Source organism: Athene cunicularia (assembly GCF_003259725.1).
Source record: "Athene cunicularia isolate RWA chromosome 2 unlocalized genomic scaffold, athCun1 chr2_part2, whole genome shotgun sequence".
Classification (NCBI taxonomy): Eukaryota; Metazoa; Chordata; class Aves; order Strigiformes; family Strigidae; genus Athene; species Athene cunicularia.
The window spans coordinates 8,232,700-8,245,657 of NW_020799096.1; the positions used below are offsets into that span (position 1 = coordinate 8,232,700).

The 12,958-nt window shown below is 40.7% G+C and overlaps 1 protein-coding gene across 9 annotated transcripts in view; it reads left to right on the forward strand.

The window, feature by feature from the left end:
• LRRFIP2 (LRR binding FLII interacting protein 2) overlaps positions 1-6,184 on the forward strand; it is a 59,742-nt gene extending 53,558 nt beyond the window's left edge. For all 9 annotated transcript variants that reach the window (XM_026843887.1, XM_026843891.1, XM_026843890.1 and 6 more), the window contains 5 exons: positions 91-140; positions 2,109-2,229; positions 3,214-3,293; positions 4,426-4,530; positions 5,259-6,184. In XM_026843887.1, the coding sequence (XP_026699688.1) occupies positions 91-140; positions 2,109-2,229; positions 3,214-3,293; positions 4,426-4,530; positions 5,259-5,369 (467 nt within the window). In that variant the 3' untranslated portion in view covers positions 5,370-6,184. The remainder of the gene's footprint in view (positions 1-90; positions 141-2,108; positions 2,230-3,213; positions 3,294-4,425; positions 4,531-5,258) is intronic.
• The last annotated feature ends 6,774 nt before the right edge of the window (positions 6,185-12,958 follow it).

A 12,958-nucleotide genomic window follows, 5' to 3' on the forward strand; every position in this document is an offset into this window, starting at 1 on the left:
CATTTGCTTTGAAAATGAACAAAAAGTTATAAAAAAATATGTTGCTAGTTACCGATTTCTCTGGTTTTTAATTTGGTTCTTTGTTTTTAGATGTCAGGCTACGAAAACTGGCTGGAGAAAAGGAGGAATTATTGTCCCAGGTAAAATAAGCTATTCTTTTCAGAAATAGACCTTTGTGTATCCTTTTGCAGACTACTAATACTGTAGCAATAAACAAATACTAAGCACCAAAGGTGCTTAATCAAGTACATAAGCACTAAAGCAAAACACAGTACTCAACTTCTTACTTGCCTGGCTAGCAGAAGTTATCAGCTCCACTCACTCTTGTCCTTATCTATGTGACTTTGATCTCAGTTGGTAAAGAACCCTTATTTCACTAACTGGTTAGCTGGAGTCTTAACTTGCTGCTGACTCTGTTATTAGTGCACGTGCTTAAAGTTGTTCTTTATTTTGTCTTATGTAGAAATATTAAAGTCAGTAAAATGACACTCAAACATTCTTCCAAATTGCTAAGTGGTAGTATTTCTTTGATCATATCAGTTTCTCAAATAGAGAAGTAATATTATCAAAGTAGTTCTCTGCTCTGGTGAGACCCCACCTGCAGTGCTGCTCTGGGGCCCCCAACATCAAAAGGACATGGACCTGTCTGAGCGGGCCTAGAGGAAGCCATGAAGATGATCAAGGGCTGGAGCACCTCACCTGTGAGGACAGGCTGAGAGAGTTGGGGTGGTTCAGCCTGGAGAAGAGAAGGCTCCGGGGAGACCTTAGAGCAGCCTCCCAGTACTTAATGGGGCTACAGGAAATTTGGGGAGGGACTCTTTATCAGGGAGTGTAAGGATAGGACAAGGGGTAACTGTTTTAAACTGAATGAGGGTAGATTTGGATTAGATCTAAGGAAGAAATTCTTCATTGTGAAGGTGATGAGGCCCTGGCACAGGTTGCCCAGAGAGGTTGTGGCTGCCCCCTCCCTGGCAGTGTTCAAGGCCAGGTTGGACGAGGCTTTGGGCAACCTGGGCTAGTGGAAGGTGTCCCTGCCTGTGGCAGGGGGGTTGAACTAGGTGATCTTTAAGGTCCCTTCCAACCCAAACTATTCTGTGATTCTAGTTGTAATTTAATACAGTTCAGTATTGAGAAGAGAGGACATAAGAAAACGTATAGCTATTGAACAGTTGTTAGGAATACCATAGTTTTTGTGCTTCTAGTTGAGCATGTTGCAAATTTAAAGTGGTGTTGTCACATTTGTTTTTGCTGGGAATGTACCTTAACTTTATAACAGGTACTTGGTTTAGAATGCAAATAAATTCTAGTATTTAATCAAAGCTGTTAACTATAAGTATATAAATATGTATATGCATATTCATCACCATATAATTGTAAAAATCCCTGTTAAAATATTCAATTCATACCGTGAATGAGAGTTTTGCAAGTATAACTCCCATACTGCTAATCTGTAGGGCAATATTTTGATAAGAGAGTTAAAAAAGTAGCTCCCACTCCCTTCATAAACTCTAGACTCGGAGGACATAACTGAGGAATCTGTTCCCTGACTACTGGAAAAATCCCAAGACAGCTGCTGTAGCATAAACCAGAATCGTTTAAGACTAATGTGCACTACAGGCTTGCCTAGGACCATGGCTTGCAGGTGGAGTAAAAGAGAGGACCCCAAAAATGTGGATTATTCTTTCTGTAAACTCACCAGGATATTGTTCATTATCTTCATACATGTTTAGAGTATAAATGGTATACAGTAGAAGAAATTAATCAATGGAGTTTATTGCTGCTGCCTCCTCTGGAAGGCAGCTGTGCTAGAGTTACTGGGTGCCGCAGCGTTGTGCAGAGATCCCTGCAGCTCTGACCGAACTGGTGGCTTTGGGTTGTGTCTTAACGTGCAGAGGGCACTTGACCAGTGATGGGGATGGGGTACTGCAGTCACAGGCCTCAGGGCCTGCCTTCCCTGCTTCCCCTGCATGGCTCTGCTGCTCCCGCTTACGGAACTGTCTCAGCCAGTGGCATCTCAGGACTGCTTTGCCTTTTTCCCATTGAATGTTTAGATACACAACTACAAAATCTGGGAGTCTGTTTTTTACAAAAAAACACTTCTTTTTCAGGTTAGAAAACTGAAGATGCAGTTGGAAGAAGAACGACAGAAATATTCTAAAAGTGATGGCATGAATCCAGATATCATAGGCTTAGAGAATGGTTCTGACTTGCAGCTCATAGAAATGCAGAGTAGGTATATGGTTACTGTTCAAAAGTATTCTTACTGGGGAGAAGAAACAGACCTCCAACTCCTTGTCCTACATTGCTGTGCAGTAGTAGTATTGTGGATGAATATATTGTTGAGCAGCTAGCTTTTTGTTGGTATTACTCCTTGCGAGAAATTTCTCACTGCAGAATAGCTTAAAAATCTGCTTCTTTTGGTGTTGAACAACAACATTCTGAGAAGTTATTTATCAGTTGATGACATTGCCTAGAATGGGTGCCACTACTGAACAATTCTGAGTTTTAGATGGCAGAATTTCAGCTGAGATACTTTGTTAATGTTATACCTGATTTTTAAAAAAATTTTTTGAACTTTTGATACAGAAATAATCTAATATGCTGTTGTTCTTCGAAGCAAAACATGAAAAATTATTAAAGTTTAACACTATTCAATGTTGTTTCATAGAAGCACTTTCCATTTCAAGACAGCTTTTCCTTCAGCTGAAAGCTTTACTCATTTGATGGATTGTCTTTTAATATGCTTGTGGTAATGGACATGAACCAGAGCATTGGCAATGTCAGAGCTAAAATATAACCAAAATAATTTGCAGAGCTCCTTAGGAGTTTGTCAGGCAGGTTCAAGTCTTATACTCCTTGTTTAAATGTTACTACATGCGTCTGTGCTAAATGCTGCTGGTAATATGTCTATTGTGGTTTCACCCGTTTTGCAGTGTGTTTTGGCTATTGTGTGTTTGAAAAAAAAATTCTCATTTATATATCTGCGACTTAATGCACACTCTTATGAAGACAGTAATTGTGTTCTCTAAATAACAGGAAAATTATGCCCTTTTCATATTCTCAAAAAAATATTTCTGAAAGAACATTTACCTCATATAATCCCGTATATGGGCTTCTCAATAAAATGGTCCTTTTAATGAATTTTAATTAGAAAGGAAATTGCCAGTTTAGAGAGTTACTTTAAGTAATCCATTCATGTCAATTTTTGTCTAGGAGATGCCAACAGACAAATTAGTGAATACAAATTTAAGCTTTCAAAAGCTGAACAAGATATAACTACCTTGGAACAAAATGTAAGTGTGTCTGTCTTCGTATTTATTGTTATCATTACACTTGCTCTGCATGCTTTTATAATACTTTTTTCAACAAAACTATGAAAACATATTTCTCATTTGATTTAATGTTCTTCATTTTGCACAGAATGGCACTATATTTGTATTTTTTCATATTTCCTGCAATTCAATACCTGTGCATAGTCTAACCATAAAATAATCTGGAGTTCATTTACTAAGATGTGAATGTATGGCAGAATATAAAGAGGAACTGATGCTATTAGTTCAAGAAAATCAGTTTATGTAGCTTATTTGCTTGTAAGAAAGTTGTGTAGACTGTAGAAGGTACGTAATTTCCTCTCTGAAATTCAAGAGTTTGTTTTTATAGATGTACATATATATCTCACACTGCTTTGTGCCTGTAGGTTAGTAACATGGTATTGTAGTTCAGCACCTCTGTAGATGACCTAAAAATCACATGAAGGATTATAGCTTGAGTCAGAGATGCATAGTTGTTCTTTTTTGCACAGCAACAGGCTACTAGCCCATCCTATGGACGTGAGGGGTTAACAGGGAGATATAAATATAACAATCCAGCAAGTGGGCTTTAACACCTGCAGGCTGCAACCAGGATTTGTCTCGAGCTGCCTCTTTACTGCTGAGCTCTGTGCCTCAGCTCAAGACCTCTTGCATTATGTCCTGCTAACAGTTAGTCTCCTTTCTACTTTGCACCTTTCATATGGTCTCTGCTTTTCAACTTTCCAGCTTTTGTTTTTAATCCCATGTGTTCCCCAAATCTTGATTTTTCTTTTTCCAACTCCTCTCTCTCTTTAGTTCTTCAGTCTTCTGTATCTTCTCAGCTGTGTCCTGTACTACATTACATTCTCTACCATTTCCTGTGACCCTTGCTAGGGAGGGGCAGGCAATGAAGGGTATTCCAAGTTTCTGCTCTCGTTTTATTTTACTGTTTTATTAGTTCTTTTAAAAGCCCTCTTTGCAATTATGGCTGCTGCTAACAAAGTTAAACCTACTCTTTCCAGAGGGAGATACTATGGATAATTCACAGGATGCCTACAGTGGCATTTCAGAAAGGGAAGAACAGCTGGTGGAACACCTGGGTAAATCATTCCTTTTGTCTTGTTTGGGTTTACAGATCGGACGGCTTGAGGGGCAGGTTGCAAGGTATAAAAATGCAGCAGAAAATGCAGAAAAAGTAGAAGATGAACTCAAAGCTGAAAAGAGGAAGCTTCAGCGAGAGGTAATTGACATGACTTCCTTTATAGCTGTATGCTCCTTTCAGTCTCAAACTGCTCTGTCTTTTGCCTTCAAGCTCTGGTTTTTTGTAATCTTCGGGTTACATCTTTGAAGTGTTTTTGGAGGAGACCTCTGAGTCTATCAGTTCAGAAAACTCTAGCACATAAAAGTAATACTAATTACAATTCAGTGCATTACTTCCTTGACAGAAAGAGTCTAAAGTTGTATTTTCTTCTAAATGAGATATAACTTGTACTATTTTAAACTCATCCTTCCATAAAAATTACTGAGGGGCCAAATGCTCCCTGTGTCAAGTGCCAGCCTGGGAGGTTTCCAGCATGCACCTCACAGGGAGCTGGGATCATGTTTGCATAAGAGCTGCTGCATGACTAGCATGACACCTGGTACCCCCAGAATATATATCCATCCGCAAGTGACAATAGTGGAGAGGGCTCTGTCTTTAAACAGCATGTAATAGGAAGTTGCTGGCACCTAGTTCTTTTGGAATGAGTATGTGTTTCATGTTTCAGTTGCTTCCCGATTTTTGGGTTTTTAACAATTGAATTCCAGTTCATCTGACTGCAACAGTGGAAGTGTTGTGTCTTAACTTATGTGGCACTCTTATAACGCATGTAATATTTGTATTCCTGATTTAATTTGCTCTGTCAAAGCTTAAGAACAGCAGAAAGTCCAAGTAAACTTAGTGACATAATTTTTGTTTTCATTTTATAGTTAAGAACAGCACTGGATAAGATAGAAGAGATGGAGATGACCAATAGCCACTTAATGAAAAGGCTGGAGAAGATGAAGGCAAATAGGACTGCGCTTCTATCTCAACAGTGAAGTGGAAATCGAAAATATGATGCACTGCTCCTTGAATAACTAGCCCCTAGCTTGTTTTTAAAATAGACTTTCATTGGCACAAACTATTTGAACACAGAGTTGTTCATCGGTGTTTTAGTTTCATAATTAAATGGCATACTTCTTTTTGTAACTTATGAGAGAATGAAATGTAGTTTGAATTTCCATGTGAATGACAGTTTTGCTGTAGCGTTTGATTCTAGAGTCAGAGCTGGAGCACAATGCTGTATGTTCGATTTAGCGATAGAAAATGTTTTTACAACTGTGGAATCAAGTTTACTCACGATCTCTTTTGGCTGCTTTAATGATGCTTGATGCTCAGAGACAACTGCATGAATTCAAGAAGACACTGTATTACTGTATTATAAACTAACATGTATTTGCTCAAGACATCACACAGCACAAGTGCCTTTTATCTGGTGCAATTTAGACTTCATTGTTGAAATAACCTTTGAAATCAGATAACATTTTATTTTAAGATACATTTGGGGTATTCACTAAACTTTATACATTTTGAAAATACATTTTTGTAAAATATTTAAATTTATAAGAAAAAAATGGGGACTGTATATAAAAATCTGCTTTTTTGCATGGGCACATCTGAGTTCTAGGTAATTTTGTCAAATACTAGCCCCTGATACTCTTAGTATTAAGAGTGCAGATTTAAAAACTTCTGTTGTATACCATCAAATTATATGTCATCTGCTGCTTAAGTGTGAATTGAAATTTTCAAGTGGGAGGAAGGGGTGGGAAATGTGGCTAAGGAGTTTATTAAATGGACACTTTACTGACCAAAACCAGAGGTTTTGTGTTTTCTTTTAAATACTGAGATACCAACAGACCAGAGCAAAATTTTTTGCAGAATAGTAAATTCTGATCTCCATATTCTTCAAAAGTGTCTTTGGGGCTTTAAAATAGTGAGTTCAAATTTTTTTTCTGACTACTTATCCTGGTCTGCTGCTCTTTGACAGTACTGCCACGGAGGAGGGGGACAGTACAAGGAGGAAGGTGTTCTGGAATGGTGTTGGTTTTGTCTGTACCCTATTCTTTATGGACAGTGAATGTTATTAGGAACTTCCACTCTTTAAGGTGGCACATCACAAGTGGGAAATGAGCAGCACCTGCAGTGGCAATTCTGAAGTATTTGAAGTAGCACTGACCCTGTGTTGGACTTTCCCTGAGGCCAGCAGAGGCCAACATTTGATAAGAGAGGAATCATTCCTTTGGACTCAGATGCTTTTCTGTTGCTAATTGCTACCCTTCAGGAGTATTTCTCAAAGCAAGGCAGGTTTCAGGACCATTGCAATCCAGATGGTTAGTACTCCTGCTTGTACCAGATCTGCTTGCCAAAGAACAGTCATCCTGACAGTGCAAAACTGAAGCTTTTTGTCTCTTTCAGTTTGGGTGCCTCTTGGACTTTGAAAAGAAAATGCCTTCCCCATTGAGAAACCTCCCTGTAAGTAGCAGATCTCCCTAGGCCTAGATTAAATAGGAGACAACTGTAGTTTAGTGATCACATAGATCTGTGCTGTTAATGCTCCTCATTCTGTTGTGTAGTTGTTCAGAAGAAACTATCAGGATCTTGATTAGTTGCTCTTAATGGTGTGTATTCTGAAGATAAAAGGATACTTCAGGGGTTTTGAGAGTGTTCACATGTACAAAACTCTGCTAAAAATTTTTGGTATGTGATGGGGAGCACATCTTCTAGTTCACGTCTTCGGAACCACCCCCTTGAAGCCAGACATTTTATGGCACAGAGAAAACTGTGATTTCAGTATTAAGCCATGACAGATAAGGAGTTATTAACTCAAAGTTACCATCCTACTGCAAAACTTTTTCTGGAGCACAGGTAGAGCATCAGCACATCCTTTCTAAAGATTAAGATTTTTAGTAGCTTTTCAAGTTGTTTATTACAGAGTTCTGTTAATGTAGCCATTTTAGTTGTAGAGCTTCCCCAACTCTGGCTACCAGAAAATCAAAGGAAATTCAACAAAATACCCAAACGTGAGATTCCCAATGTGTAGACTAACTGAATAATACTGGATTATGTGATCCAATATAACTCTTAAAGCAATTGAAAGAGTTAAGAGGGAACAGCCCTATGAAGAATTAATTGCAAACCTTTAATCCTTTTCCAAAACAACGCTTACCAGAAGTAAGAATAATGTTTCACTAGTTCTTGTGAACTCCTTTCATGTAAATGGGACAGATCCAAATAAAAATGAAAAACAAAAGCAGTAAATAAAACCAACATGATTATCAAGCCTGTCCCATTATTAAGTTTTCCTTATAAAACTATTTCAGAGTTGTGCAACTCAAAATTTTTGTAATCACCATATAATATCTGCCATTTGTTTGAAAATTACAGAGTGACTTTGTTTTTCAAGCTGTGTTTTTATTAGTTATGATGCAAGTTAATGTTGCAAACTACTTAGAATGTATTAAAGTTCTGTCTGTTAGCAGGGTACACTGAAGTTTAAAAACAGTCCTCCAGTATGACTCATGCTGCTTTAGTAACTGCCTGTTCAAAGTTTTTCCCCCGACATTTAATAAACCAAAAAAAATTCAGCTAGCAGCAGAGCAGGCTTATTGGACACCTTTTTAACCCAAGAATCAGTGCAGACTGGAATTTAGACATGTACAAACAAAAAAATTATCTAGAGAAACGTCTCAGAAGTGTTCCTGAAATTGCTGAGATGACCTGGGGGGTACCATGAAAAGCAGTAACTAGACAAAAAAGAAGACAAGAGGTTACTTTGTCTTGGCACAAGTATAGGCATGAAAAAAAAATTGTAAGTAATAATGATTGACACTTAGCACTAAGGAAAGTAATTTTTTTTTTTTTTCTACTCAAAGTACAGTTCATTTAATCAGAACCAGTGTATCTGCAACAAGCAAGTGAATAGTGGCTACATGACCTTACCAGCATTGCTGGAGACCACTAATTGTTTGTCGGCCAAATGAAAAACAAGCGTTAGCTGTAACTACAGAAAGTTTATAGGGAAAGTTATTAGTTTTGGTCAGACCAACGGGGCTTTGGCTGCAAAAAGAACCATGAGTTTAATTATTTTAATCAGATAATTTTAGAGATGCTTTCAAGGGGACAGAGAAGGATGTTAGTGCCTCTTGCATGCAAGGTTATGCCCCATTACTGCCCATGAAAAGGTGAAAAATTTAGGAAGTGGGCATAGAGATAATCGTAACCTGGCATAATACCAGTATTTTTAATGAGGGCATGATTTTTAACTCCCAGCACAGTTCATTCCTCCTTCAAGTTTGCAGGGGTCTTGTTTGAGCCATGGGGGCTTGTCAAGTCTGGGTGGAAAGATTCGGTGAAAGACAGCAGCACCAAAAAGGTAAAGAGAAACTACATTTTCCTGATTTGTCCTTCGTGGAACATTACATGCCAAAAAGCAGTCCCTGGTGTGCCTCATGCTCACAGCTTTTTCTACCACACTCCACAGAGACTGTGATTCTCCACAGCCTCATCATATATGCCAGAAAGAGATCTTTGCCTCATGTTTCCTGCCGAAAACCAGGAGACCATTAACCACAAGCTGTTGGTTTACCGCCCCATAAAAGCTACACCAGTGAGGCCAGTCAGGCTGAGCAGCAGAAATACCAACAATATAAGCCCTGTGCACGCCCCGAGCCTTGCGGGCAGAGGGGTGAGGTGCCCTGTGGCAGCTCCAGGCCCTACAGTAGCTGCAGGTGATTGAAGCCATCCCAGGCAAAGCCCTGACTGGTGAGGGGACAGTGTAGGCCCTGCTGTGGCCAGGATGCCTGGCAGGGCCATGAGGCAGGGCATGGCAGGACAGTGTGGCCAGCCGGGGCTCGCAGAGCCATCCCCAGAACCTCTCTGCGGCTCCTGATGACTGGGCAGATGCTCCCCGCTTCCCTGCCGTGGCCGTTGCAGGTGACTTCTTTGCCTCCATTATTTGTGAAGGTAGGAGATGGCCAAGTCCTTGCAAAAGCTGTTCAGAAGGAGCCAGGACACACTGAAAGAACAAATAGAAGAGAGAAACAAGAAATGAACAGGGCTGGGGAAAGCCTATGAGCCCTCTATGAGCGCCAGCAGCACAAGTTAGATGCTTTGGTTTCCTGTGTCACAGTTGGTCCTGAGCTTATTCTTTCTAACTTCCCACGCATAGCAATGGATGGTTCTCCTGCAGCCAGCGGGCTTGTGCCACTGAAGAGCATGCAAGCCAACCACAACAAAGCTCTAGCCCTGGCTTTGCGGGAGGAGAAGCTCAAAGTGAGAAAAGCCTGAGATGCCTTTGTGTTTGAAGGGATTTCACATCTTTTATTTACAAACACTGCTTCAGTTGCAGCAAGGGCAGGTGCCTGCTGAGGTATTTTGAAACACCATCTTTGTCTTGCAGTAATAGGGAGTGTCAGAATTGGCTCTAGATAAGCCTGAGGTCTCTTTCTGAACTTTAGTGGCTCCTGACAAGTCAGTTAGCTACACAGGAGAGGCCTTGTTGGGTTTCCCCCAGTTCTAGTCATTAGTACATCCTATTTTTTGCTGCTTCTTTAAGGAGAGTCAGTGCTCTCCTTTTAATGGATAGTTTGTGACACCTAATTTACATATAGTTCAGTTTTCTTATAACATGACTGTGAGATATGTATATGCGGAGCTGAAAATAACTCACCAACATGGTTTGCACTGTTCAATACACAAGTGTGTCAGCCTTGTTTGAGGGCCTGTCTTCAGAAGCTCCTTGGAAATTACTGTAGTCATTTGCTGGGCCAGAAGGGTCTCAGGGGGTTTGTGATGATGTGGCATCCCACCCTTCCATCTTTGGTCTGGACCTTTACTTCTGTCTGCCAGGGAGGCTTCCGTTTTCTGAGTTTTCCCCTCCAAGTACCTCCATTGCTTTCTCCCTGCAGACATCCACACGATTCACCTGTGGAGGGAAAGGAGAGGGCTCTAAGCTTGGCAGAATTTGCGTTTCTCTTCTCTCCTGCTGCTAGTCTTCTGAAGCCTTGCTCTCCTGGAGACGATCAGTCTTGTTTCAGCTGTTTAATCACAGTGAAACCTTTCTTGTTGGCAGAATATGGGAACGTTCCCTTCACTGCCTGTAATGGTTCCTGTTACCACTCGACAAGAGCATTGTGTGTAAGTAGCTCTGACTAATTTGTCTTGTCACTTCTCTTACAATTTTCTTTGTAAAGAAGGGGGAAGGCGGATGTAACGCAAGAGAAATAATTCCTTGTTCTAAAGGCAATGTATTTCCCCCCTCCCTAGGGAAGCTCACAACATATTGTGGAACATGAAGAAATCCCTGAGAGTGAGACAAAGGCCCCAGCAGGTGGCAGTAAGCCATCTGGCTGCATTTCAGAGGACTGCTGTGAATCTGCCAGTGCTGGTGCCATAAAGGAACTAGACCCAGAGTGTGGTAAGGAAATCTACAGGGCATTCCTCCCTCCTGAAATAAGGAGAAGGACTGTGTGCCTGTATCTGCATCATGAATACTCCTTTGTAGTAATAGTGTGATAATACATGAGAATAGAGAAATTCTGTATCGTGGTAGCTGTGGTTGTAGAAGCTGTGGTGAGGAGCAGACTTGAATATCAGCAAAGGCTAAAGGTTTGAGTGAAGATGCCTGGCAGAATGGGGAATGAATTTGAAAGGTCTGACTCTCGTATCCCTGCCTCCTTGTGACCTTCCTACTGAAGAGCTGACTAGAAAAATCTTTTTTTGTGCCCTTGTTAGTGTTTATGATGAGCAGCTTTTTCAAAGTCCAATATTTGAAATTACAGAATAGATATGAGCCACAGCTCATATTTTCTGGAGTCCTGCTGTTAGGATTCATGTTTTCCCATGAGAATATCCAAACTGTAGCCTATTTCAGGATGCTTTCTGGAGACTATATTCACACAAGCTTATCTTGGTGACCATGCACTGGGTCTTGCAAATCTTTTTACAAATCTCTGTGGTTGGTCTGACTGATGGATTTAGAAAGTAAGCAAATCTTCTCTGAGTTGTTAATCTGTAGTTCAGTAGTACTCTTCTGAGCTGATTTTGTTTTCCTTATTAACATAGTGCCAGAGCTGTACACTGTTTCTTCAAATGAAGAATATGGTCTACTTGGCAATGTGTTCCACAAAAGTATGACCATCAGGCAGTGCTATTCAGAGATAAAGGCTCGTGCAGCGTGTCCTTAGGGTTTTGCCCTTCCAGAGACATGTCATTCAACAAGAGCCTTTTCCAAACAGGAAGAAGTTAGGCTTGGGGAAAGCCTAGAAGCACATAATGTTGAAAACACAAATCCCAGTATTTCTCAACAAAGCATGGGAGAACTGGAGCTGGTGCTGAGGCAGGTAGATTCTGCAGGTGCTCAACTGAATTCAGACAATGTGCCTGACCTGAGAGAAGTTGTATGTGAATATACAATTCAAGTTTGCTCTTGAGTAAGGAGGGAGCAGTATCAGGAGAGAAAGCTGGAAGGTGCTGGAGAAGCCTTTAGACCAAGCCTAGCCTAACACAAGATTTCCCAAGGAAAGCCAGAGGAGCTGGGTGAGTCCTGTCATGGTAGGGGCCACACTTCTCAGAATGGATGTCAGGTGACAGCTTTTTGATGGAAGAAGGTGACTGACCCAGGTACCAGCAGGGCCGACACAGAAGGTGTATCTGAGTCCCAGCCACAAGTTGGGCAGTGTTGATGAGGATTCAGATGATGGCCTCTACATGCCTCATCACCATGAATTGCTCAGCAAGAGCAGCTCAGTGGCCAGAACAGATGCATGGGGAGACTATGCAAGACCTAGACCTGAGAGAGGGTGTCTGGCAGAGCCTGAGCAGGAGCTCCAGAATGAAAGAGAGGTGGAGCATCCTACACAGAGGGCAAACCTAGTTGGTAAGGGGCTTTTGGAAAGGGGTGTGTCCTGATCGATTTCTGTACTTCCGAGACTGTTGTTTTAGGGAAGTAAGACTGTTTCAAGCTAGCTTCTCTTACAAATGCACATGTAATGGTGTTGAAAACCTGATATGACAGCATCATTTATCCAACCACGCGTTTTGTTTGCAAAGAGGTAACTGAAGCTGGATACTGTTTGATAAACTGCTTAAAACCAAAGTATACTGTGTTGTTGGTGTTTCACAGTGTTTTAAGGATGAAGGGAAATAGGAAATCAGAGCTACTAATAAAGAGCATTTTGCCAGAGAAAGCTGCATATTCTTTTTTTTAATGGCAAGTCAGGGCTTGAAGAGGATCTGCTTAAGTATTTCTTAAGTATTTCTTACTCTTTCTTGAATGGAGAAACGTCATAGGTACAGCTGGCAGCTGCTTAATGTCTGCTAGTTCATTTGTATATAATATGCCTTAAGATCCATGTTTTCTTGAAGTGTTGTGTGTGTAATGAACTAATGTGCCTTGAAACTCTTTGAACAGGGAAATATTTTGAGCCTTCTCATCGATGTCTTCAGAATGTTACCAGCACGGTGTGCTCCCACTTCAGCACTGGGATAACAGCTGTTTACCCAGCACATGAAAGGCCATGACCTCTGAAACATGGGCAACGTGATCCCAGGAACTGTGTATGTGTCCTAGTTCTCAACTTAATGCAGT